Source organism: Micromesistius poutassou, assembly GCF_964030765.1.
Source record: "Micromesistius poutassou genome assembly, chromosome: 5".
NCBI classification, from domain to species: Eukaryota; Metazoa; Chordata; class Actinopteri; order Gadiformes; family Gadidae; genus Micromesistius; species Micromesistius poutassou.
In genome coordinates, this window is record NC_140275.1 from 11,540,406 (window position 1) to 11,568,168 (window position 27,763).

Sequence of the window (27,763 nt, forward strand, 5' to 3'; positions counted from 1 at the left end):
ACCGGGAGGTTCTCGCGTTGTTTTGGCGCCGTCTCCACACGGTGACAGCTCCTCCTGACAGCCCTCACAGAACACCGAGGGGTCGTTTTATCACAACATCACTGGGGCGTTCCGGGCGACTCTCAAAACACTAGCTCCTTATCAGGGAATTGGTTCGCCCTTTACGGGACAACAATTCCTCCACATAGAGGTTCGTATGATGTCCATGCCCGATACTGTTATTTGCCCATTTTCTACGTAACGCTCTGTGACTCTTATTGATCTCATATCAGCCGTAAGGGGTTATTGTTATCATTCCTAGTGGGACGGACGCGGTGCTAGTTAGCCTCAGCTAGCGGACGTTATTGAATGGGTGACTTGAGCAGGTGCAGCAACTGTGTTGGGCTTTGCAATGCCCCTTGTTGCTTTGCTATTTATAGCTAAATAAACACATTTTCTCTTGGGATGCATGGTGCAGAATGCAGCTAAATAGGCCATCTTTTTCTGCAGGAGCTGGCAGCTAGAGCAATGTACCATTGGAATAAAATAAATGGGGGTCAGTTGCTAAATGGTTAGCTCAGTGGTCGGTTGCATTGATCTGTCCATTTGAACTGTCCATTTGAACTGGTTTGACACTAACCTAACAGCTAATGTTACATCATGGTGTATGACTCATCTGTTATCATCGATGCGCCTGTATTTCTTTGTCTCTTTAGTAAACAGCGTGTATCTTTATTGACGCTGTATGTACGCCACCGTGCAAATAGCGACTATTAACGTAACGTTTTGTATAAATAAGTCATTGATCAGGGCATTTATTTATGCGTCTCTCAAACAGACGCGGCTTTCAACGTTTGTTTAGGCTTTGTTTATATTAGACCCACGGTCTTAATGACGTTGTCTACAGCCCTTTTGTTAGAAGACATCTGAGACCTTTGTATTGTATGTATTACGAATACCTTTGTGTTCCGTCAAACCAGTGGAGGGACACTACAGTCTCGAAGCTATTCTAGAGATTGCCATAAACTACAGTGGCGTGAAAACCGTTGAATAACAGGCCAATATGTATGGCTGATTTATCACTTATCAAATGGTTTTGTATGGCTGTTTGAGGCTGTAGGTATACTGATTTAATTGGTATTTTCTTACAGGAGATAAAACATGTCAATTTGGTGAAAGAAAATGAACAAGCCCAAAATGACTTCTGAAAAAGGGTAAGTATGTAAACTTTGAGTACAAGTATGTAAAATTGAGGGATCTCACACACTTACACACACTAGTTTGTATCTGTTGATGTGAAAAGCTTGTCACAGCCATCTGCTTTAGGCTTGCTTCTTCTCTCACGGGTACTTCACTGGGACTGTATCTTCCCTGCTCCATTTCATTATTTTATCGGGGTTGTGCTTTGTGTTGTGTGAACGTGTGTTTCTCTGTCAATTCAAGTTATATCCTGTCATCTTTCATGACAATAACAGAAGTTTCACTTTGGACGTTTACATGTTGGCCCTGTCATCAAGTATTCACTTGATGACACATTTTTATTAGTTATTAAATATAACCTATTCCTGTTCTTATTTCATAAAAACCCTATTTAAAAGCATATGTACTAAAATAACCTTTATTTATGACCTTCACTATTCGTGTTTAAGTAACAACTGGTTAAACAGTAAATACCTGACAAAGTAAGTTAACAATTCCATGTCAGCCTATGGAGTGGGCTGCAGAGCAAGCAATGTTTTATAGCTAAGCTATTTTCCCTCTATTCTTATGTTTTCCTTTCCTTTTTATGTTATGGGATTTTTTCCCTCTCTCTCTTGATTTACCCCCAACAACCTACCCATTCTGTGTCTTTATAAGGACATTTTGCATGGAACTCTGCTCAACTGGGTAGCTTTCTTGGGGTTAATTTGGTTTCCCATGGTGCTGGTTGCTATGCCAACTAGTTACAGATCACCCTTTGCTTAAGATGATCTTAAAATATCGATGCAGTGGGAAACCCTAACGACATATTTAGTTTAGTATAGTTTGGACTTGAAGCATCCAATCTTATGTTGTGTAATGTAGACATGTTTGTTGTTGCAGCCTTGTTATGTATATCTTCTGCATATGAGATGTATATAGAATTTCTCTCCATAATGTGCATGTTTTTAAGGGATATGTTCTCAGCCTTGAACACTCGTACAATCCCATGCACAACATTATCCTAAAGATATGAAAATATAAAAGCAGACTATGGAAATAGTTGAAAGTCTTGGAATACCATTCCATCATTATTTTGTGTTATATCATTTAATTCCATAGTCTAACACTGAATACAGTCTGACTTGAGAGGGGCAAAATCAATAACATTCAGTATAAAATATTTGTGTTTGCGTTTGTGTGTGTGTGTGTGTGTGTGTGTGTGTGTGTGTCTGCGTCCTCAGTGTACCCAGTAACTCCAGGTTGCTGATGCTGCTGGGCCAACTGGAGAGGATGAGTAGGGAGTCCATGATGACGGAGGCAGAGATCGCACGCCAACTCACTGCAAAGATCCTCCACCTCATACAGACACAGGGTTAGAAACACACACACACACACACACATGCATATTTACACACACACGCACGCACGCATGCACGCACGCACGCACGCATGCACTCACGCACAAACACTTATCTGCCAATGTTATACTATACTGTTATACTATATACTGTACTGTACTATACTAATGTTATACTATATGTAATGTTGGAAAAGCTGATGGTAGATAATATAAGGTGTTACAGTACACCAGTTCAGATTTGTTCACCATCAGCGAGTAGTTATTCTCCTTTGTTTCTTTTTACTTAAAGGTCAGTGTTTCCTATACATAGACCAATGTGTGGCGTAGCGGCACAGATTCAACAACGAGCGCCACAAATTGATTCCGCTTTTTTAGATTTTCAGATTTTTAAGTATAAATATCTCACGCTCTCACAACAAATGTCATGCCAAAGAAAGAAAAATAGCCGTTAGATCTCTCGTTGCTTCGGACGAGCGCTAAATTGCTGCAGCTGTCACCCCCACCCCCCGTCAACAACTCCGTAAGCCCATACCAACCCTCCCCCCCCTTCCCCCCGTCAACAATCCCGTCCGCCGGCAATCCAACACAACAATCCCGTCCGCCCGCAATCCAACACAACAATCCCCCCCCCCCCACGTCAACAATTCCACCCCCGGACCCTGTTATAATGTAAGCATTATAAGATTCTACAGAGACTCACTCCGGCAAAAAACCACACATTGTTACCTGGTCTGTGGGAAACACTGAAGGTGTAGTAAGTGATTGACACTTACTACACCAAGCATCACTTAATTCTCCTAAAACCAAGTAGCAAAATCAACATTTAACTTGCCTCTCTGATATGAGACCATTACATAGATGTTTTGTTACAGGGTGTAGAGGTTCTGTTTCCATTCAGCTGATTTACATCGTGCTTGGTCGAGGTAGAAGCTTGTGGATGAAACCAAAATGTGATGAAGGAAGATGGGACCACTTTCCTAATAATTATAACATGGTGATAATGACTTACACGTCTAAAATGTTTTCACAGTCAAGGGAAGATTATTCCTCCCTTGTCTACATAGAGTCGATTTTGATTAAAAATCTCACTAAACATGTCCTCTGTAATTGACCAATAGAGGGCAGTGGAGGGCTGGGCAGGGGGCATGTCTGTTATGTGGAGTAGTTCTGTGGGATAGGCTGGCGGCCAGTTGGCTGGTAGGCCGAGTTGTGTCTGTGAAGCTATTGTCTGTTGAGGGGTGGCCCTGTGCTAATGCATCTGTTCGCTTTTATGGTAACAAAATGTAAAGTTTTTGTGTGCAATGGAAAACTCGTTTGGAAAATCTGTTACTGAATTATTTTACCACTTGTCATTATAATCCTAAACATTGTACTTTGGCCCTCTACTTTGCTTCGTAGCTTGCTTGGGAATCTGAGAAGTGGCCGCCACAAATGACCAGCCTTAATCTATAAATACGATGAGATCATCACTTGAGTTATTGCATTTCCTTCCCGTTTCTCCCTTGTTCTTTGCCGGCCTGCATCATCGGTTGAAGTCTGCATGATGAGAATATATGTGAAATGATCAAAAGGCCGCAACCCTGCTGACAGACTGACATCTTGATTCATCTTCATCTTGCATCCAACATCTAATGCTGCGTACCATTCAATCAGGGTCTCTCAGCTGTTCCTCTCCTCTCAGTTTCTAATGGTTTGTAGTTGTGGATAGCCAAAGAAGTGTGCGTGGGTGAGGAGGCAGGGAGGGTGAACCTGTTCAGCGTAACGATACACCCTCGTGTCCAGGCCTTGCTAAGCTCAATTCCACACTACAGACCCGGCCTCTTGGGTTGAGTCACTCCCAGGACATTGTAGATGCCAGGAGGGAATGATTGACATTGGCAAAGGGACAGGGAGAAGGGATACTATTGGTTAATGGGTTAAAGGAGTGTCTGGCAAGGGCGTTAGTAGCATCATTGAACTGGGCTATGATTTACATCTCCGTTTTACATGTTACATGATTTACATGTTGTTATCTTTTTCACTCTGTGTTGGTCTCTTTTTGGGTCTTAGTTTATTTGGTATCATTGTTTTAGTTTAGAAGCGGAAACGGGAGGGGAGTTAGCTTGTACAGTTGCCGGTTCCCCTAAGGAGTGGTCTATATTTGCCATAGCATGTAGGAAGGTCCACATGGTTGACACTGTACCCCTGATCTCTTTACTCTGGTGTCAGCTTGTGTAAAGACGGCTGTGGACACACCAGCCTAGGACGTTTTTTGCAAAATATTTGACAGTTTACCAACCAGCAGGCAATTGATCCTTGAGCTTGGACTGAGCTGAGGTATGGAGTATAGTTACACCAGGACATACCGGGGATCTTTGGTCTCTGAAGATTCATCAGGTAACCACCATCATCATTGTTGGTCATCTTCTTTTGACCGAATATCCAAAGGCTTAATACCCTGTTTCTTGCAAAAAAATGATTTCCAGTCCTTTGACTCTGATCCAAGTTTACTGACAAATGAATTCATAGTTGAACCTCTGAGATTGTATGATATTTTATACTTGAGACTTTTATATTGCATACAATATACAAAGCAGTCACATTTATAGTTGCAAAGTTTCTCTGTTCATCAACACACGTTGTGCTCGTCGGTTCTAGAACAGTTCAAAACATTAACTTTGTCACTTTTGTGTCGCTACTGTCACATTTAAAGTTACATTGACTGGTTTCATTTGATGGCTTTATCACCCACCTTTTGCTTGTGTGGGAAAAAAAAACTCTGAAAGCAAACATTACCCCTTTCAAGGGCACTGGTTCAAAAAGCCCACCCTGCTTTCCAAACACATGCTGTTAACCCCCTCCCACCCACATACACACATACACCCTTTTAAAGCTAATTTATGGATGATTTTTAGAGATTGGAAGAAAGGGTGAAATGCTTATTCTGAAGGCAATGGAAGGATAAAGATGGCTTCTTTGCTATGTTCATAAGATAACATGATTATGATCTCTTGGGATTTAGATTTTGGCTTGGAGGATCAGTGTTGAAATGTAATTTTGTTTTGAAGAGCTTAAAAAAGTCTGGTATGACAGCAATGTTCTTAGAGGTCAGCAGTATCCCAGCCTCCCTGGGATTGGTGAATGTGTGCATGCGTGCGTGCGTACGTACGTGTGTTTGTGTGTGTGTGGGTGCACACATCTCTCAGACGAACTACCACACACACAAGTCACGTGTCATTGCAGATCTATGTTTGAACCACCACATGCTTCTCCCAGCAATGGCTGCAGCTCTGACTGCCTTACTGCCCTGTAAATCAAAAGATACTGCTCCCTCTAGATCTGAATTGTTGGTGTTTGTACAATTCAATTTATTGTACAAATATGGATTTGTTCTACCGGAACATAAATATAATTCTTATTTTCATCAAGGACGTGTTGGAACTTGGAACATAAACACTGCTCACCAGCCTCGGAACATAAAGTCTTTGTATAAACTTGACTCTAATGGCTCTAACATTGCAGCATTTTAAACATCTTGGGGTGACAATTTTTTCAGCGTCAAATCAATGGGAAGCAAAAGTTTTCCTCGCTGATTTTGAGTTGATTTGGTGCAGTCAACTCCTCTCGCGTTTTTGACCGAGCGCCCTTGATGCCTGAGATGAAAAAAAAAAAAAAAAAAAGGTAAAATGGTAGAAGTTTCATGGTTGCTTTGCAACAGAAACAGGCAACAATGCTGCTATGGTTTTGTTTCTCGACTCTGCACCTTATCGTTAGGTTTAAATACCTCACTACATTTGTAGACAACCGAAAGGTAATGTCTTGTTGTTCAGCATCGGCAGCCAAAATGGCTATTGGGGAAGACTATCTTCAATATCTCTTCTCTTTGATATTGATTCAGAAACTTGTGATTGTCAGTTTCAATCTGTCTGTGTAGTTATCGTCTTGGCATTTCGGTGGTGTTTTGTGTTGAATACTGCATGCGGGCCTGTGCAGAGGCAGTCAGTATTCTCTCATATTTAGACCGCCTCACAGCTCTGAAGGCAGATGCTGGGGCATGGACCTGTGGGTGCCTCAGGCTTCTCAATCAGAACAAGGAATCGGCAGAGAGAAAGATAGGCAACGAGGGGTAGAAGAGAATGGCAGAGATAGAGAGAGCCCAGCTGAACAGCGTTGGTTCAGTAAGGCCCACAAGTTCCCAAATGAAGCGCTGAAATCATTTCAGACGTCTTTGACACCCCAGTATAACTGTGAAAGGTGTTTACTGGGACAGCTCTGCCAAGACGAAATGTAATAGTTTCTTACTTTATGGGTATATGAGCTGCTGGTGTACATACTGATCATGGTGGTGGGACTGCATATAATAATAAACACTGTTTATTGACCATGATATTATTGTAATCTACAGTATTTTTTTATATTTTATTGAGTGTATCATGTGTAAAGATTGAATTTATCTGTTGTTAGACTGAAGTCCAACAACATACAATACATTTACATTATATTTTGTCATTTAGTGGATGTTCATGTCAAAATAAAAATGTATAATGCTGCACAACCTAGTGTCATAAAAATAACTGGAAGTGTAAGTATTACGTAGTAATATATCTACTAGATATAAATATATCTACTGTGACAGTATAAGTTGTCACAGTAGATATATTTAAAAATGCTTTCTACATTCCACAACAGGTCCTGTATGTCTGAAGTTCGACATCAATAGTATGACAAGTAAAGTATGTAAAGTTTGACATGTGTGAAAAATAATCAACTGCGAATGTTGTGTGTTTTAGAGAAGACCAAGAAGGAGGTGATGTCCAAAGGCTCAACTGGCATGGAGGTCATCCTGGCTTCCCTGGAGGTCTGTGAGAGCATTATAATCTGAATCATTCATTATGCATGCATGCCAATAATCATAATAATATTAATACGGATGAAGGAATCATTCAAATTATTATCTGATATGTGAAAACCCTAGTTGAATTAAGCGTTTGCATTAACTCCCAGAGTTTAATGCTATTAAGAAACCTAGATCACTCAGATCATCGTTCGATGCACTTGGTGGTGTAAATAGCTTGATCTCATTATGGTCCATGTACTCATTCTGTGCAGGTCAAAGTTGCACCTCACATCCATTTTGACCTGGAAACAGAATCATCACTAGATCCTTAAACGATGGCTTTAATGCAGGGCTCAATACACTGGTGGCACCCCTCACACATTTGGTCACAGCCCTTTTTCCTTTGTCGCAGTATGGGCCTTCCTTTGCCATGTACCATCCATCTATGTACAGTGTAATTTTAAAAGATTCACTCACTTAAAATCAATTGTAAAATGTTTTTATTGCATAGGTGGTCCTTTTTTTATTTTTTACCTCCCACGCCTCGACATTCCTTTCATCACGATCCAACGCTTCGCGCTCCTCCTATATAAAAAAAGCTAATAATAACATGCTGTTACTTAGGTAACATACTCCGGTTAGGATTGTTTTTTTTTTCCTTCCCACATCTTCACTAGGGCATTGCTTTGAATGCTCTTGAATAGCGCTAGTGCTGCAGTGCAATTAAATTGAAACTTTGCACAATGTCAAAAAAAAACCTTTTTTGTTTTATGATAATTTGAAGCACCCCCATACAATCAAAGCAGTGTGTCTTCGTTGGAACTCAAACGGGTCGTGTTCCTAATGAGAACTCACACACCGCCGCTGCTCTATAACCTCCAGCACTGCTCTTAACCTTGTCGCAGCCCCATTCATTACCACTCATTACATTAACACTGAACAAGAAGTAAAGTCGACGCTGCCCGACGTGGCACTCCATGGATCGTCTAGGGTATGACCTGCTTTACATTGTAGTTCTGCTGTAACCGAGTCAGACTTGGACCAAGAGTGGAGCCCAAGGCCACTGACTTCCTCCACACAGCTCTTTTTGTAGCGTTATTAAAGAAGAATAATAATAATTGTATTTTATTTTTTCATTCATTGGATGTTGTCATTGTGTGTTTTTTGACAGAATTCCCGAGATCTGCAGACCACCTTAAACATTCTTTATATCCTCAGTGAGCTACTTACTGTGGGTAAGATCATGTGCCAGACATTTCACTTCCCCTTTCTTACAGTCGACAATCATTTATTTAATTTATTTAAGTGTGTGTGTGGTTCAAATAAGACTTCAGAGTTTCTACCCTTGACTACAGCCACACAGGACAAAAAATATTTTAATAAAAAAAGAGATAACAATATCGTCCATTATTATTATTTTTATTTTTTTACATTCACCATGAACAGTGTTGAATGTTGCTCTGTGTGTGGCAGGCGGAGGGCGCAGGGTGGCGGTGTTTGTGTCCAAGGGGGGCACCGCCATCTTACTGAAGCTGCTGATCTCTGCCAGCAAAGAGTCCCCTCCCAGTGAGGAACTCATGCTGCAGCTTCACTCCCTGCTGGCCAAAGTGGGACCAAAAGGTATGTCAACAGCATGCATAAGCATAGGCCTAGGTTACCAAAGTCCCCTCCTAAGTTCATGTAAAGGTATACATTTTCTAGGGTATGAATTTATAATTCTGTGATCTTGTTTCAGTAAAATATTCAATGACATGATATTGTGCCATTTTATGTTTTACAAACATAACCTCCATTGTGGGATTTTTTTAAACTTTTATCTGACAAACCTTGATCACAAAATTGTGGTTAAAAGGACATGAAAAACATTTAATTACCATGCTGTTGATGACAGCGAAATATTAACGGCTATGTTGACTAATGACCTCCAGCCTGAGACAACTTTCAAACTGATATTGAATAAAACTCTCAGTCTTTGCCTGGCTTCATATAAAGTGAACATGACAGGCTTGACAACCTCTTTCTCTCCACAGACAGGAAGTTTGGGGTGAAGGCCCGGCTGACTGGAGCTCTGAATGTCACCGTCAACCTACTGAAACAGAACCTCCTCAATTCCAAACTGGTTCTGCCCTGCCTGCAAGTCCTCAGGGTCTACTCTTCCAACTGTAAGCCGAACCGCAAGACTCGATTAAAAGAGACAGACAGACAGACAGACTGTTTTTGTGTAATAGAGAAGTGTGAAGTCTGATTAGGATCAATTACGTTCCTGTCCTTCTTCTTACTTCCTCTTTTGGGTCAATCAGATCATCAGATCCACTATTCCTTCCAAGAGTCCTTGCAAATCGATGAAGAAGAAGTGTTTCTTTATTTGAGTTCTCAAGTGTATGTGTGCGTCTTTTGTGCAGCGGTGAACGCCATCTCTCTTGGGAAGAGTGGGGCGGTGGAGCTCATGTTCAAGATCGTGGGGCCGCACACCAAGAAGAACACCACCCTGCTCAAGTAAAGCCACACATTTTTACAAAACACTCCGTCCTTGCGGAAATGCCCAGAGCCACTCGGGTACTTTTTTGTCGTCTCCTGTCGCATGTGACCTGCCGCCGCCGCCGCCGCCGTGTCTGCTCGTCCTTCATTCTAACTCATCTGTCATGTGTCCCAAATCAACAGGGTGGCCCTGGACACTCTGGGAGCCCTCCTCAAATCCAGTGAGTTATTTACACGCCACTAATGATCCATTGCCTCGCTGTCACTAGTTTGTTTGCCGTCCGTTTAACACCGGCATCCTTTCCTGTCCCAGTTTGTCACCTCGATCCCTCTGTTTGATTAACAGCTAGTGCTAACGATCCATTGATGATGATCTCGATGCTTGTTTACCTAATGCGGGAGAACGAACACCGGCGCCTGACAGGCAACCTTAATGATCATGAATGATGCAAACTGAAGCATGTGTCTTCTTTATTCACTTAGATTACACTTGACAACCCAAAACAAACAAGCACATTTTTAAAAGTAATATTTTGTAGTTGCATAAAATCTATCAAAATGAGTAAGAGTCCTTGGCTCTTGGTGAGGCAGTCCACACTCCCACCCCTCCCCCCCCCCCCCCCCCCCCGACTGTTGCCCGCCATACAACGTTCCCTCATTCTCTCCTCTTTCCTTTGCAGAGACCAACGCGCGGCGTGCGGTGGACAGAGGGCACGTCCCCGTCCTGCTGTTCGCCTACCAAGACTGGCACCGCAACGACACCCGACAGCGGCACATGCTGATCCGGAAGGGCCTGCTGGCCAGCCTCAGGAACATCACCAACATCAAGTGCGGCAGGACTGCCTTCATCGAGGCCGACGGCATGAGGGTCCTCTACAACACCTCCACCGTAAGCGCCACGTCCACGTCGTTCCTGCTGTCAAAAATAGATCAGTAATCCATCAATGATAGAGATTGCTTTGTTCATTAGTACCGTTTAGTCATGAAGCAGATGCTTTGATCCAAAGCGCCTTACAGTGTACTTTTTTGTGTCATTTAGGAGCAGGTAGGTGTTAGGCATCTTGCTCTAGGATGCCTACAGGTAGGGTTTGAACCCAGAAACTCACGGCTGGGAGTCAAACGCACTAGACTATCCGACCCGCCGTATCTATTTTCAATACTGAGTGCTAATACTGTTTCCTGTTCTAAGCATGCATAGCTAAGTTAGACCGTCCCCTAGAAGAAGTAAGGGCTGCGGTTACCCTTCGTGGTTTCAATGTGATTTTTGTCGTATTGAAATAGCGATCCTGCTGAGATGCATTAATTGTCAGGACACTCATGAATCAGATCTTGGGATCCGATACGCCAGATCACACAGGAGGTCTGGCCCACATTGTGATCGGATCTGGTAGCAGTGTCTTGTGTGCACGCTGTGGACAGGTTACTTGCTATGTAATTACCACCATATCCGGGCCTTGAATCAAGCCTCCCGGTATGGATAGGATACCACCTTGACCATCAAATCAACCAAAGAATGCACCTCGAGAATTATATGCATGAGGAGAATGCTTGTTTCTGCTACAAAGTAAAGTAACTTTCATGTTAGAAATTCATTTAATTTATGACCTGCAGCGATGAAGGTCAAATTAAATGTAGACGATGAAACTTTACCTCTCAGCAACGTCTTCTGTGCTCTCCTGAACCTTGCACGTCTGTTGCCGGCGCATCAAAAATGTAGCATTTTAAGGAAAAGAACAGAGGCCTCTCTTTTGGCAATCAGCAGCATTTTCCCCAGGAAGTATTTAAATATTTACCAGGAACAAGAAATCTGATCACAGATCCAGCCGCATTTGTCTGTCAAGTCTGAGCTTGGATCTGCGAGATCCGATCGTAGACACGACAAGTGTCACCCAGGCGTACAATGTTACTTATATCTTATTTACTTTTGTTGGAGATTTAGGAAAGTAATAAAGCTGACTATTGTTATGTTCCTGTTTGTGTATTTTATAATAAACCATCTAAGTGAAAGAATTAATGTATTTCTAGGTCAAATCTATAAAACAAAGCAATAAACCAAACAATCTGTATCTTATTATATTTTATCAGCTTTTATTACGCCTCAATTCATCATAATATACACATACAGTACATACAAAGGAACACATCATCCCAGGTACAGTACTGAACTTAAAAATATTGCTGTCATACCCTACTTAATATGGGTCTTCAAAACAGAAGACATCCCGCTCTTCAACCCTAATCCATGCCTGAATAAGTACCACAAGCCTTTCTTCAACCTCAATGTTTTTCAAGGATGATCACTTAAGAATGAGCATTCGAGTCTTGTTGTTCATCTTCCTGTCCTGTATTTTGTCCGGTTCCCAGGAGTGCCTCCCGGTGCGGACGCTGGACCCTCTGGTGAACACCTCCAGTCTCATCATGAGGAAGTGCTTTCCCAAGAACCGCCTGCCTCTGCCCACCATCAAGTCGGCCTTTCACTACCCACTACCACACGTGCCCGCAGGGGGCCCTGTGGCACAGATCTACAGCCAAATGCCTGGAGGTTGGCGCAACAATGGCATACGCATATCCACTCATGCACTCATGCACTCACTCACTCACTCACTCACTCACTCACTCACTCACTCACTCACTCATTCACTTAGGCACTCACTCACTCCCTTTCATGCACTCATCCCTCAGTCATTCAACTACACATACACTCCCAAAGGCATACACATGGGCATGTTAAAAGGACACACTTGCCTTATGCTGCATTGTGAACGCGTATCCTGATGAGCAGAGGGGAACCGTCAGAGAGGGCCTAATTTTATTTGACAATTTGACAATCCACATTTAACAAAAATGTTTCTGAGGAAATAAACCCTTGTTTCTGATTAAATATCTACACCGTTTTCTAGGTGAACTCTTAATAAAAAGGTGGAGTTAATAAGAGGAAGACCAGCAGACCAGAGCTAAAATTGGTTCAGAAAACCAAAGCTTTTGAAAGGCATTTCAACTCCACCAACTATCAACTAACGCGATCCCCGTGGATCAGCAAGGAGCAAAAGCTTTACTGTTGGTGTTTGATTTGTCTGCTGTCATGCGTTCTGCACCCCGGGCCGTTGTTGGAGTGCACACACAGCTTGTGTGGTGATGTGATTATTCGTCAGGGGGATTTGCATTTTCTCTCAAGCGATAGCTGTTTGTAGTTTTGATGATAACGTTTGGTGCCATCACGGCTGGCTTTGGGTCTGTCCCTGCTGACCCTTTCGACACCTGGTCCAGTCTCCAGGTGCTCCAATGTCTGTATAATTAATGAGCTCACCATCGCTGAGCCAGCCATGCAGGTGTTCAGGGGTTTGCAAACTCCAGTAAATGTTCCTTTGTTGTGTCTCGGCAAGGACATGACGACATTTTGTGAGTGTAGATCATGTAGGGGGGAGGGGGGGGTCATTTACTAACTGTGTGTAAACAATATTAAAGCAATGTACTTCTTCATTTTATCTTCCAACAAATAATGTTTTCGTCTGAACTTAAAGGATTTATCTTGTGACAAGCACGCCGATCCCTCATGTCCTTGTGATGACATACTCACAGTGTCAGCACTTGACAATTAGTCAATTAAAAATGGGCAGGAAAGAAACTTTTAAGAAGCGGTGGACACACAATCAATTTTTTTGTGTTATTGTAACCCAAGAATAGGAATGAATACGGAATTGGATAATGTGCATCTAAGGGAATATTTGAAGAATTACATCTCTGCGTAGATCTTTTCTCTCTCTCTCTCTCTCTTTGGATTAGGAGCTAAGCTCTGTGTCATGGCTGCTCACGATCCAACCCCGCTCACTGGCCCTCTCCCGTTCTGTCACAGCACAGTGACTCACCCATAATAACCCATAATAACCCATAATAACCCTACAGCTCACATGCACCACTTTGGTGTCAATGGAAATGTTAATGTGTGTGTGTTTTAAGTGTTTGTGTTTACCTGTGTGTGTGTGTGTGTGTGTGTGTCTGTGCTCGTAGTGGACGACGTCGTGGACGACAGCGATGAGGAGACGGAGGCAGACATGGAGAATGACACGGAGAACGAGGAGGACGAGAAGGATTGTCGCACCGAGGTACGACTAAAAGACGCACACACCCACGCACGCACGCACGCACTCACACACTCACACTCGAGAGACAATTAAAACTGCCCTCTGCTTGGTCATTTATTGAGTTCTCTGTGAGATGAGAGACCTTTGGACAGGAGTCAAGGTTGTGTGATGCACCTGGCTCTGTAAGCAATGTGAAGTATTCCGTAACAGGATTGAGTATTCAATGTATTCAATGTATATAGCAGAAAGAGAGTTTCCTTCAGTTCTGAAACTCGTCGGGTCAAAGAGGTGGTTCACTCGTCTCAGTTAAATCCTCTGTGGTTCAGCAGAACGACGACATAGAGACGGACCTGAGCAAGCTGCGGCCCAGAGAGGTCCACAGCCGTCCATTTGACGAGCTGAGGGCGTACGAGAAGTTCTTCCTGGAGCTGTCGGAGGACTTCCAGGTCAGTGGCGTTCCCCACGAGGAGGAGGAGGAAACGTGCGTGTATCCATTCAAACCGGGAGTGGACCATTCCATTCTCATTCACCTCAACTTTTAATTAACAACGCTCTTTTTTACAATCTCTATAATAGACGTGTCTACCTAGCATTAAATGTGTATATAAAATGGTTAAAATGAAGAAATTCAAAAAGAGAAAACATATAAAACATATATATCCCAAATATCCCCAAAAAAACAATGAACAAGATGAACCAAATGTCATCGCTACAGGACTACGATTTCGACTGTGCCAACACGTCCACCACATCAGCCACCAAATCCCCCCGGCCAATCACCGTGCCCACGGTCCAAGCCGCGCCCCTCAAGCGTGACCCCGGCGAGGAGGACCGCCCCCCCTCGGCTCCCTCTTCCTGTAGACCTGCCATGCCCTCGTCGCCCGCCGCCCCCGCCGCCGACCCTGCCCCCGCCGCCGCCCCCCTGCCGCCTCTAGAACTGGCCAGCATCCACCTCACGGAGGAGTCCAAAGCCAAAGAGGGCGTGGCCCCCGGGGCCCGGCCCGCCTCCCGGGGCTCGGGCCTGGAGCAGGAGCTGGTGCGCGTGCTGGAGCGTGTGGCTCTGGAGGCGGACAGCCCTCTGAACGGCGGCGGCGGCGGTGGAGGAGGAGGAGGAGGAGGGGTGGACGAGTCCCCAGTCAACTCCACCAGACACATCCAGTCCCCGCTGCTGGTCGGGGGCATCGCCGCAGCACGCCGCAGCGTGGGCGGCGGCGGAGGAGGAGGAGGAGGAGGTGGGGGGAGCAGCGCCGGGGGGTCGGACTGCGGGTCGGAGGGCCCCGAGGAGGAGGGCCCCCTGCTGGAGGTGCCCGACACGGCCCTGCTGCTGCCCCTCCACGACCCGGACCTGTACGTGGAGATGGTGAAGGGCACGGCCTCGGTGCCCCGCTACTCGGAGGTGGCGTACCCCGACTACTTCGGCCACGTGGCGCCCACCTTCCGGGAGCCACTGCTGGAGAGGGTCTACGGCGTGCAGAGGTGAGGCGCTCTTGTGTGTGAGGTGCAAGCACCGGGGGGGGGGGTTCCTTTCACACACGCCTTCTACAGGCGGAGATGCAACACGATGAATACATACTGTGGTGGGCTACTGTAGTGGCTAGGGTGGCTGAATCCCAGCCAAAAGGTACCGGGTCTGATTCCCCAAGTCCTCTGTCCACCTGTTGGCGTCCTTGTGCAAGAGGCCTAACCCCTACCTGCCGCTAAATGTGCCTGTATCTGACTTCATTATGCATCGCTTTAGAGAAAAGCAACCGCTCAAAAAGGTAGATGGCTGTGGTTAATGTATGTGCTAACGACTCTCTGCTGGTGCCGTTGCAGGGCAAAGATATTCCAGGACATTGAGAGGTTGATTCATCCCTATGACATCTTGGACAAAGTCGTTTATGACCTGGACCTTCCTAAGTGAGTTTGAATGTTTTCATCCGTTATTCTCTGAACACTTTAGCTTTGTCATCAATCTTTACGATGTGTTGTGCATATGAAGTACACCCCTAGTTGTAAAAGCCACAATCTGACATTTTAAAATGTTTTTTTCATTTGAAATGCATTCAGCCGTTGCTGTTTTCTGCAGTGCCCTTCTCTGCCTTAATACAGATTTATTGTTTGCTTTCTAGTGGCCCTGTGATTGCTGACGATGGCGAGTCACTGAAGTTCAACTCACAATTTGAATCCGGCAACCTCAGAAAGGCTATCCATGTCAGGCAGTACGTTGTTGTTTTATAATGTGTGTGTGTGTGTGTGCGTGTGCGTGTGCGTGTGTGTGTGTGTGTCAAAAGGATGGTTGCTCTTGTGTTGCTGGCTGGTGTTTGGTTACTGAACAGTGTTTCTTTATGCGAAGGCACGAGTATGACCTGGTGCTCAACTCGGACATCAACAGTAACCACTATCACCAGTGGTTCTATTTTGAGGTGAGCGGGATGCACGTTGGAGCAGACTACCGCTTCAACATCATCAACTGTGAGAAGTCCAACAGCCAGTTTAATTACGGTAAGGCCTCTCTTGGAAAAGCCCTGTCTATGATTGATGTGTGTGTCAGATACATCTGGTTGATTCACAGCAAACTCCCAAAACATGACGTTTACCCTATACTAAAGTATACACACTACATCAAATGAGCAAGTACTCTGGTGAACTGTAGTTTTAAGTGTGTATCTGTGTGTGTGTCTGTGTGTGTGTGTGTGTGTGTGTCCACCCAGGTATGCAGGTACTGATGTATTCTGTGCAGGAGGCGATTGGGGGCAAGCCTCGCTGGGTGAGAACAGGAGAAGACATCTGTTACTACAAGTATGGAACCTTGGCTCCTTTCACCTTGGCTCCTACACAGCTTATTGCGTTGCGCTTCTTGAGAAACATCTCAACTTGAACGTAGTTCAGATATGTTTTGAGTGCGAGTAAATGGCTGCAGTAGCTGCATTGTGAACACTTAATTCCCCCCTCGATTGGATTACAACTAAACAGTTTTTGTTATAATACGGATATGTAAAAGTTGTGATGCTTTCTAAATGCGACTCCACACTGCCTGATTGCAAGGTTTCAATTGGTTCTTGCAGAAACCATTTCTCCAGGAGTTCAATTGCCACAGGCGGCCAGAAAGGAAAGTCGTACTACACCATGACGTTCACCATGAACTTCAGCCATAAGGACGACGTCTGCTACTTTGCCTACCACTACCCTTACACATACTCCACTCTCAAGGTAGGCCTCTTCCATACCGATCGCTGTCGCCCTGGCCTTGACTCCAGCCATATTATATTTAAAGTATGCATGCTTGTATAATCTGAAGGAAGGTCTCTTTCCTGTGGATATGTGTGGGGGTGTGTGCGCGCACGTGTGTGTGTGTGTGTGTGTGTGTGTGTGTGTGCGTGTGCGTCTGCGTGTGCGTGTGCGCTTGTGTGTGCATGTAACCCCTACTGTTTTACCAGATGCTTGAGGCTCTTTAGCTATCATGCTGCTCAGCTTGCGGTGCTTCCGCAGCCTGCTGTGGAATTCACAAGAGTTCAATGCTGTGTCATTAATCTGTGACATTACGCAGACGCTGATGCTTAATAAAGCGAGTGGGTAAAAAGGTTGTCTGAAGTCTGTAATCACACGAGACGTCTTTATTGAAACCGCAGGTTAAAGTGGTGCTCTGTTTGTGATTCACCACCTTGCAGTTGGCAATCGTACAAATGATATATCTCTCTCCCGCTCGCCTCGCCGTTCCTCTCTCTCTGTGCTGGTGAAGATGCACCTGTCCAAGCTGGAGGACCTGAGAAGCCCTCAGATCTATTGGAGACAGGACGTCCTGTGTGAGACACTGGCAGGAAACAGCTGCCCCCTCCTCACCATAACAGCCATGCCCGAGACCACCTCCAACGACCACATCTGTCAGTTCAGTAAGTACCTAAGTGTTGGTCTTTGTCATTAAACAGCCTAAAATTTAATCTTGCCAGTTAGGCTAAATATCTCCGGTGTGCTTTGTTTACGGTTTATATTTATATATTCACTGACCGTTTTTTTTTTATCTCATTAATTCTGTACTTGCTTTATTGGAACAGTAATGGAGTGTTGTAAGAGAGTACAATCTTACACTCGTTGCTCCTTGCTGCATTAGGAACGAACATTATCCTTATCCATCGCTTAATCAAGTTTTACACGTTTTGTGTTAGATCCCCAGATGCCTACAGACTAATCTGTAGGCATCTCTGAGCAAGATGCCTAACCCTAACCCATTACCCTGTAACCCCTTAACGATGTGTATCTGAACTCACTGAACTCACTCTTTTTGGATAAAAGCTTATGCCTAATGATGTAATGGACACGGTCCTAATGAGTCACACCCTTCTCCTCCGCTTCCAGGGAACCGGCCGGTGATCTTCCTGTCGGCCAGGGTGCATCCCGGGGAGACCAACGCCAGCTGGGTGATGAAGGGCACACTGGAGTTCCTGATGGGCTCCAGCCAGCTGGCCCACAACCTGCGAGAGGCCTACATCTTCAAGATCATCCCCATGCTCAACCCGGATGGCGTCATCAACGGAAAGTGAGCGGGGGGGGGGCGTACACTCCGCCGTCGTAGCATCACGCGTTCATGTCAACTACGACGGGGGCTTAAATAGGGACACGCAAGGTTCACATTTTTCATTACAGACACGTCGTTGGGGGCGTGACGCCTCGGCCATCCGAGCGTGTCTTATTTTTGACACATAATTGCTGCTTCTGTGTCGTTTTTTTCCAATATGTTACACAGGGTACAACGCTTCACTGTCAACCTGCCGCGCAACAATGATTTAACACAATCGCCCCTAATGCAGGCTGCCGTTAACTTGTTTAATACGGATGTGTCGTGATCGATTTTCTCCACCATGCGTTCCGATCTTGAAAGACTCTGGCTGTCTCTCATTCGCTGCTCTTCTCGCCCTGCAGTCACCGCTGCTCTCTGAGCGGGGAGGATTTGAACCGCCAGTGGCAGAACCCTAACCATGAGCTCCACCCAACCATCTACCACACCAAGAGCCTGCTGCAGTACCTCGCTCACATACAGAGGGCGCCGCTGGTGAAAAAAACCATTTGCTTTTCCTCTTGAATCATTGGAATTGCCCGGGATTTTCCATGTTCCACCATTACCCATAAATCCCATGGAAGCAGTGTTGATTTTTATATATATTACAGTCTCATCATGTATAGGTGTTAAATGTATACATGAATGAATATTAAATAATTATATGCCATTCGACGGACACTCAACATGCCCTTACAATACCATGAGGGCATGCGTTCCTGGCATAAGTGGCCCCATCTTCGATATAGTATTGATTTAGGATGAGCAGCAGCCAGTCTATTAAAACTTTCAGTCTGATGAGTGTGTGTGTGTGTGCGTGTGCGTGTGTGTGATAACGCAGGTTTTCTGTGACTACCACGGTCACTCTCGTAAGAAGAACGTGTTCATGTACGGCTGCAGTGTGAAGGAGACCGTGTGGCAGTCCAACATCAGCACCTCCTCCTGCGATCTGCATGAAGACCTGGGATACAGGGTGAGCACACACACACACACACGCACACGCACACACACACACACACACACACACACACACACACACACACACACACTGTCAATGTCAACACTCTCTTTCACACACACACACACACACACACACACACACACACACACACGCACACACGCACACGCACGTACACTCGCGAACATGCACTGTTACAACCTGGCTCAACGGTGTGCATAACAAGAGGGAGGCCACCGTAGACTTGAATTAAACACATAATGTTTAATAAAGGATAAAGAATGCATTAAGATAAGATAAGATAGTCCTTTATTAATCCCCCTTAGGAGAAATTCACAGTGACCAGCAGTACAGTGGGAAAAGAGAGTGCTAAACAAGAGTATATATACAAATAAATTTACCAATTTGAAAATAAAATATAATAAATATATTATAAATAATTAGAATAAAGATAACATACTATATACATGTAACTGTCCGTTTGTAAGTGACTTGTGCATTAAAAAATAAATATGACTATGAGTATAAATGTGCCAATGTGCTGAGGTTCCTGAGGTAATGAAAATGAAATAAATAACAAGGTTTAAACAACAATAGTCCTGAGGTGTGGGGTTTGGGGCTTTGGAGGTGTTTGGAGCGGGTGGTTGAGGTGTTGAGTTCATGACATGTGCTTGTCAGTAGATCAGTATGTGTGCAGTGGGTGTGCATGTGGAGAAGTGTATGTGAGTAAATGTTAAAAGTGCTACACCCAAACCCAATTGCTACAAAATGTCAGGCTGCAAGCCAATGCCAGTCTGCCAGGGCTGCTCTATAGGCTCCTGAGCCAAGCCTGCTCAGGTGAGTTGCATCCCGCCAAGTGGTTTGGCTGGTTCTGCCCACCAGCCCCGTGCACAGACTACACACAGCAGCAACAACAGAGGCAACCCTGTGGCCGTCACATCCACAGGAAAAAGACCTTCCTTCAGAGTAAACAGGCAGGCATACTTGATATATGATATGGCTGGAGTCAAGGCCAGGGTGACAGTGATAGAAGCTGTAGAAGAGGCCTACCTTGAGATTGGCGTATGTGTAAGGGCAGTGGTAGTTATCAAGGTTGAGAAAATTGTAATAGTAATAGAAAAATACAAATGTCCACGGTATTTAACTAAATGCATTTTGAAACTCTGAGAGTGACCGCATATGAGCTTGGTTTGCTCTTACAAAGTGTGGGCACCGGTAGGTAAGATGGGATAATCTCTTTAATGAAATTGTTTTTTAAACTCAGTGTTGAAATTAGCATCACAATCGGTACACCTGAGACACTGTCACAGAAATTGTCATGTTCACAGTTCTAATAGGTTGGTCCAACTTTTTTTTCCTTTTTGTCAATATTAAATCATGTTTGCGCAATTAAATTGTAATGCAATGAACATCAGTGTTATGATTGGTGCTGTGGGATGGACTGCGCTGCATGCTTTTAAGTCCACAGGCTGATTTTAATTGGTATTTCCCAGCATCCGTCTTGATGAGGGAAGTGGTTTGTTTCCTTTCAATGGGCTCTCCCCTATGTCCGTAAGCAATATCCTGCCACCTGTGAAACAATATCACCCCCCCACATGTATTTTTAATTATACCTTCATATTGAATTGTGACTCACACAAATTAATATTGGAAACGCAAACGCGAGGTGACGCAAACGTGCTCGGTTAGTCTCAAGCCTTCCGTGTCGTCTGAACAAAAGCACACGTTGCCTCCTCCCGATCTAACGTCCAGACGTCTCCCCCCCTTCCCCCCAAGACTCTGCCTAAGATCCTGTCCCAGATGGCCTCCGCCTTCAGCATGGGCAGCTGCAGCTTCGTGGTGGAGCGCTCCAAGGAGTCCACGGCCCGCGTGGTCGTCTGGCGGGAAATCGGGGTCCAGCGCAGCTACACCATGGAGAGCACGCTGTGTGGCTGTGACCAGGGCAAATACAAGGTGAGGGGTGTGTGTGTGTGTGTGTGTGTGTGTGTGTGTGTGTGTGTGTGTGTGTGTGTGTGTGTGTGTGTGTGTGTGTGTGTGTGTGTGTTGAATTGTGGGTGGGTGTGTGTGTGTGTGTGGGGATGAGTGTTTGTGTGTGGAGGCGGGTGTGCGTTTGGAGATGGATGTGTGTGTGTGTGTATATTAGTGTGCGGTTGGAGATGGGTGTGTGTGGCGGAGATTAATCTGTGTGTAGACACCTGCATGCAGTTACACATACAAATCCATCGACACGTGAGAGCATGCTTGTGTGGATGCCTGCGTGGGAAGATGGATGTGCTTGTGTAGATGGCTGTACGTGTGTAAAGGAATGTGTGTGGCATAAATGAGTATATAAAGGCACGGCTCAGCCACAGAGTGCCTGTTGAATAACAAAACGACCACAAGGTGGAGCACTCTGACCAGGTCAATCACCCGTTGACTTACCCTGACTAGAACTACAAGGGGCTCCACTGTTCATTTCACTGGCAGCTGATTGGTTCATCATTAATTGATTGCGTTAAATAAATAATTAATGGTCAGCATCTGTGTGAACGACGACAGACTGTGATTGATTGAAACTGAATTCAAACGGACCAGTAATAACATAGCACTGCATAGGAAGCAGAATACAGCAGAAAATGAATTGGATATTTCAAAAGGCAAGGTAGATTCTGGCTATTCGATTATTCAGCATGGTGGAAAATGTGCTGATATCAACAGTAATGTCGGTCCCTCTTTACCGATTATTCAGTGTGTGCGTGACTGCCTGTGTATGTGTGACACACTGCTCTCACGTGACGATTTTTCTGTGCCTCCATCTCTGGAGGTATATTGTTGAAGCCTATCAACAATATACCTATGAACAATACCGGTTTCATTTCTGTTTCCCACACACTACTCTTGCATGATTGGGTCCCTCTGAAGGCAATGCTCCCATTCGAAATTCGTTAAAGCCTAGAGCCATTTCAGACAATGGTGCAAATGTAGGGAGGCTTTGTCCTGTTTTATTTGAAATAGTGTATTACATTTTCCCATGACTAGTCCTGTTGTTCACGACACCATTACTTTTTTTGGCAACTGTTTATTCCATGGATGTGGTTTTGTGTACGCCACACAGGAAGCCCGTGGAACCACAGAATATTTTTTAAGATTTATCTCTTTGCATTCATTTATTCCTCTCCTTTTTTTTTTCCTATACTTCCCTCTTTCCTGCACTGTGGTGTTGGACCATTTGAGAGCGCCAATATCAACATCTGACAAGCCCAGGGGCAGTGTTCTGCGGAGGCCTTGGCCGTCCTAACCTCTGCTTATCCCCCTTGTTGTCCTTCCTGATTGTTTATCCAGATGTGCAGGAACCTCCCGGAGGTTCCCAGAGCCTCTCTATATGAGTTCGCTTATGTAGAGCTTTGACGTTCCCTCTCGGCATCCTAAGAGGATTGTGCTAAGAAACTGTGCGTGCGTGTATGCGTGTGTCTGTCTATGCATGCTTGTGTGTATGTGGGTGTGCGCATGCATGTGTGCGTGCGTCTGTTTGTCTTTGCATGCGTGTGTGTGTGTGTGTGTGTGCATGAGTCCCTGCGTGTGTGTGTGTGTGTGTGTGGCACGCATGTACAGTACATGAAAGATGGACACTGAACCATTTTACAACAGTAGGCCCCTGCTGCGTGGCAGCTCGGCGAGTTCACCCGTTGAAACAGCATGCACCCCATAACAGACATGCTTGTGCTTTTCCATGCGTGTCCCGCTCATGCTCCTGTGTGTCTGCTGCCCCCCCCCCCCCCCTTCCAGGGTCTCCAGATTGGCACCAGGGAGCTGGAGGAGATGGGCGCCCAGTTCTGTCTGGCCCTGCTCCGGCTGAAAAGGCTCACCTCACCCCTAGGCCTGCGCAACCAGCAGCACTTCCTGGACGTGGAGAGTGACCTGATGGAGACCCGCGCCAAAGTGACCAGGTGAGGAGACCAGCGGCTCCCCACGCACCAAAACACCAGAGAGACAGCTGAGCACTAAATGCGCCATGTTTACAGTATGTGTAGATGCTAGGGTGATCTGATTGCTGCTAGTCGTGTTGGACTCCAAACAGTGCAGCCCCCCCTCCCCCCCCCCCCCCCCGCCCCATTTCAACTAGCTCCATCATTTCCGGTCCCTGGATTCACTGGAAGTCACTTTGGATAAAAGCATCTGCTAAACCGGCAACGTTGTAATAGCAAATTGGAAGCCTCCACTTTAAATCTCAACTTGAGACAAACGGCCCGGTTAATACGCCAAATCACCTAATGCACTGAAAACCATAGACTGGACTCAAACAACCCGGTTTGCTGCTCTCATTGCCATTCCGCGGACGCCCACTCGGCACCTGTTGAGCGCCACGCCAGCCAGGAAGCAGATCCCCCTCACACAAGTGTCTCCTTCTCCTCGTTTGCCCCATGGTTGTTTGTGTGGGGTGAGCCAGGGAGTTTGTCTTCCCATGCCAGTCAGAAGGCTTAGTGTCATTAAACTATGTGTGTAATGAGGATCTGTGAAGCCCATGGATGCCGCAGCCAAGACTTTGCAAGAATAGGTTAATTGTCTGTCATCCCCCGCAGGGCTATTGGACACTATTCACAGATGAAGGCTGTCAACCATCTCACACCGTTTTATTCAATAAGAGTTTAGGTTTCGCACAACAGCACGTCATTCATTTGTCATTGATGAGTACCTTTTCACTGCAGACAAAGAAGTTCAGTTGACATGTTTCTGCTCACCTGCTTCTCCTGAATGAAGCATATATCAAAACAAATAAACACACACCATCACAAGCTGGTGTTCAGCTAAGTTTGTACTTACTTTTAACACACTCAGGACGACTTTACCACAGCCCAAGACCACCGTAGCGTGTGGTTTGGACGGAGGTCCTGACCACACCGGTTATGCACACTTCAGCCCAGCTCCTCTGAGATCCCTCTGCCCAGAAGGCCTCCGTCAGCCTGATGTGGAAGGATGCATTTGTCCTAAACACCACTTAATAGCCCACGTCTCTGCCTCTATCTCTCTCTCGCACTCTCTGTCTCTACCCTGCTGTACTCTTACATCGATTTTATTCATTTATCATTTATGCAGCTGATCATGTGGGGACCTATAAGGGGTTTGGGTTGTTTTGTGTGTGTGTGTGTGTGTGCGTGCGCGTGTGCGTGTGTGACTATAGTGGAATCATAATCTAGATAGCAAAGAGTGCTCTCTACAGATACAGACGCTATTACAAAAAGATTGAACACACTCAGAGAAAGAAAACAAATGAACTCACTGTACACTCAGAGATATTCTCTCTCTCTCTCTCTCTCTCTCTCTCTCTCTCTCTCTCTCTCTCTCTCTCTCTCCCCTCCCCCTCCCCCCCCCCCCCCCCCCACCCACTCCCCTCCCTCTCCCTCAAATACATGAGAGGAGAGGGTTGGGAGGTCAGTGTCTGATCGACTGTTTCCCAGGGATCACATTTCAGACCATTAACACCATTAAAAACCCACTAAAGCCACTAAAACCTCAACAACCAGCAAGCATTTACCCATTATGAATCCAGAGGGAAGAAAACAGGCGCAGGAGTGACACAGAGCACAATCATTGTTTATTAGCTTCCCCGATGCTAATATATGCTAGTTTTTTTTTTTTCCATTAGCAGGGTGGAATTGTTTGTGTCGCATTGTTTTCTCGGTTGTTTTATATTGGACATTTTAAGTGCAGTGTTTTTTTAAATTCTGGTATTGATATCACAGTATATCCCTTTTAGACTGTAATAAAATGTTCTCGATTCATCGTGAACGGGTGCAGTTTTCAGACCTTATGTTATTATTGGACTGTTCCAGCCCGGGTGAGTGGAACATCTTGCTTTGTAGCCTGACTCCGTCCTCCCATTCACAGTGGCAGCACAATGTGCTTAATCCACACTGAAGAACAGGACTGTCAGTCTCCAGGGCTAGGCCCCCTCGAACCCCCATTGTCCGCCGTTGCAAACTCCTTTGTCCGGAACTCTACCCGGAAGGCGTCCTTGAGCGAGGCGTCTCATCTCGCGACCTCCTCATAACCATTACGCCACAACCATGTCTCGCAGTGCAGCCCCAGTGTTCCCAGTAAAGCGCGTACGCTGTCCTTTTGTGTCTCATGGCCCAGCAGCAGCCCCACCACCTACGTGATGGAGGAGGACGAGCCGTCCTTCCAGGAGGAGGTGGACTACAGCGCCGACAGCAACGACGAGGAGCCCGACCCTGACAACGAGGCCAGCAACGAGCCCGAGGACGCCCCCGTCCACCTGGAGCAGCTGTCGGACTGCGAGAGCAACCACGTCAAAAAATAAAAAGAGCGAAAACGGGTCACCACGACTGCTGGTATGTTGGTGTCGGGATGGATGGGTGGGTGGGTGGGTGTGGTTTGTTCGACACGTCGAAGCCCAATCGGGGGGGTTTGGTTGAACATCTTGCCCCCTTCTCCCGTGTCGTAAGAGTTAAGAGTCGGATGGTCCGCCCGGCTCCGTGCATTCCAATGAATGAATGAATGAATGATTCACCCCCCCCGGAAGTGTCACCTCGTCGCGTAAAAAGCTTCCTCATGCATTACAGTTCACCCACTGCTCCTAGCCTTGACCTCGGACACCGCGTGTAGCCTCTGAGATGTCCTCAAACCAACCCACACCAAACCACGGGCACCGTCACTGTTAACGCTCTACCTGATCCCAACGCTTCACCCGTCTTGACTTAAGGCAGTAGAAGACAGGCCGGCACGCATCTGTCTAGAGCAGTCAGGCAAGACACGGGAGCAGGGCAGCTCCGGCTTGTATGGAGCCGAGGGGTTACTTTTGTTTTAGGTGTGAACCAGCTTTTGCAGTTATTGTGGAAGTGTGTACCTCACCCGCTGGCTGTCCTGACTGATAAATCTCACCAGTTTGCCTTCATATTAATACACCTTTCCTCCAACGCTCGCCCTGCACTTTATCACACCCGTCGTTTAAAATAAAAAGTGTGCGTTCCTCCAATCTTTTCTCCCCTCCCCCCCCCACCTTCTTATTTTTAATCCTTCATCGTTCTACTTTCATTCTTTCACTCTGTAATCCTCTCTTCCCTCCCTTTTTTACTTGAGGCCCCTGGGATGACTGGACCACTTAAAGAGATGCCTTTTCTTAAACGTGAATAATACTCTATTAACATACCCACTGAGATCCCGTTGAATGAGATCATCTCTTAACTTTACCCGTGTGGTTGTTTTGTCGTCACCCTCGTCTCCTGGAATGTGGCACATCATGGGATTCACCTTCTCCATATTCTCTCGTCGTGTGCGTCAACTTACTCGAAAAAATGTGTTGTTTCCTATACTCGCTCGGTAGAATGTTTCCACTTCTTAAGCAAAACCTAGTCTTAATGGTACTTCACAGTAAGGGCGCGTGCCCACACGTACAGCTGTATACCACAAACCTAACACGAGGAAGTTCCGCTTTTTGTTGATGTATTATATGTTGGATCGCAACCGCTAAAAATGTCTGAATAAGGACAAAAAAAAGTAGGTAGTGATAAAAATGTACAGTATACATACACACACTGGTCACGTTTTCCAAACAATCGACACGGTACGATCAAAGCTGTACAGCCTAGGTGCACAATGCATGGGGTGCTATATACCTATGTCATAGAGGCTCACTTTCCCCGAACAGAAACAGTATCCCACTCGTGCGCCTCATTTCATCCACTTTAAAGTACCAGTAGCCCAACCAAAGCGAATATAAGTATATGATGTTTTATTTTGAAATTAACACTATAAGCTTTTTTTTTTTTTATACTCTGTCTTATCATCGTAGCTTGTAAAGGAGCAGTGTGTAACAAAAAGGTGGTGCTCTAAACCAGAGTAAAAAGTCTTGGTTTAGCTGTAGTATTTTATTGCTTTCTTAATGGAGGGAGTTCTATAGGTCAATTTCCTAATGCATTTGTACAGTTGGTGCATGGCTAATTTATGTTATGTTTACTTGTCTAGTTATTTAATTTACATTGGTTTTGAGTGTGCAACCCCTGTGTTTTAGGTAAATGTCATGTTTGCCTTATTTAAATGGCGGTTGTTTTAGATTTATGTGTGTGCATTCATTATAAAAGGTTTTATTTATTTGATGACATAATGTCACGCTGTCGTATGAATGTATTTGCCTTTGTACTCAATTATAAAGTTATGTTTTAGAATGTTTATGTCCACCTTATTTTGGGAAACTTTTTTTTTTGCAGGCATAAGATAAAATAGCAAACGGCTAATTTGATTGTAATAAAAATGCACTGAAACTTGGTACTAAATTATGGGAAATAAAATGTGAATGTCAAAGCTGTTGGCTTGCTGCTCTGTAAAATACACAACATGTCGTGTTTGTAGGAGTTATTTCAAAAAGAGTGTAGACAAA

The 27,763-nt window shown here is 45.2% G+C and overlaps 1 protein-coding gene across 4 annotated transcripts; it reads left to right on the forward strand.

The window, feature by feature from the left end:
• The first annotated feature begins 63 nt into the window (after positions 1-63).
• Positions 64-27,763, forward strand: agtpbp1 (ATP/GTP binding carboxypeptidase 1). Of its 4 annotated transcripts, none has more exons than XM_084468602.1 (26): positions 64-190; positions 1,131-1,193; positions 2,403-2,533; positions 7,291-7,358; positions 8,509-8,572; positions 8,811-8,957; positions 9,368-9,499; positions 9,740-9,833; positions 9,999-10,036; positions 10,496-10,704; positions 12,180-12,357; positions 13,824-13,918; positions 14,224-14,343; positions 14,613-15,373; positions 15,713-15,796; positions 16,009-16,098; positions 16,233-16,381; positions 16,591-16,678; positions 16,945-17,089; positions 17,619-17,769; positions 18,233-18,413; positions 18,797-18,926; positions 19,273-19,404; positions 21,166-21,342; positions 23,155-23,315; positions 25,504-27,763. In XM_084468602.1, the coding sequence occupies exons 2-26, from the start codon at positions 1,162-1,164 to the stop codon at positions 25,685-25,687; spliced, it is 3,741 nt and encodes a 1,246-aa protein (XP_084324728.1). In that variant the 5' UTR covers positions 64-190; positions 1,131-1,161; the 3' UTR covers positions 25,688-27,763. The 4 variants fall into 4 exon arrangements, with proteins under 4 accessions (XP_084324728.1, XP_084324730.1, XP_084324729.1 ...); XM_084468604.1 differs by having other exon boundaries at positions 25,507-27,763; XM_084468603.1 differs by having other exon boundaries at positions 14,227-14,343.

Coding starts and splice junctions, on each gene's coding strand:
- agtpbp1 (XM_084468602.1), top strand. CDS start 1,162: ATGAACAAGCCCAAAATGACTTCTGAAAAAGG. Junction 1,194..2,402: donor AAAATGACTTCTGAAAAAGG/GTAAGTATGTAA, acceptor CTGCGTCCTCAG/TGTACCCAGTAACTCCAGGT. Junction 13,919..14,223: donor AGAAGGATTGTCGCACCGAG/GTACGACTAAAA, acceptor TCTGTGGTTCAG/CAGAACGACGACATAGAGAC.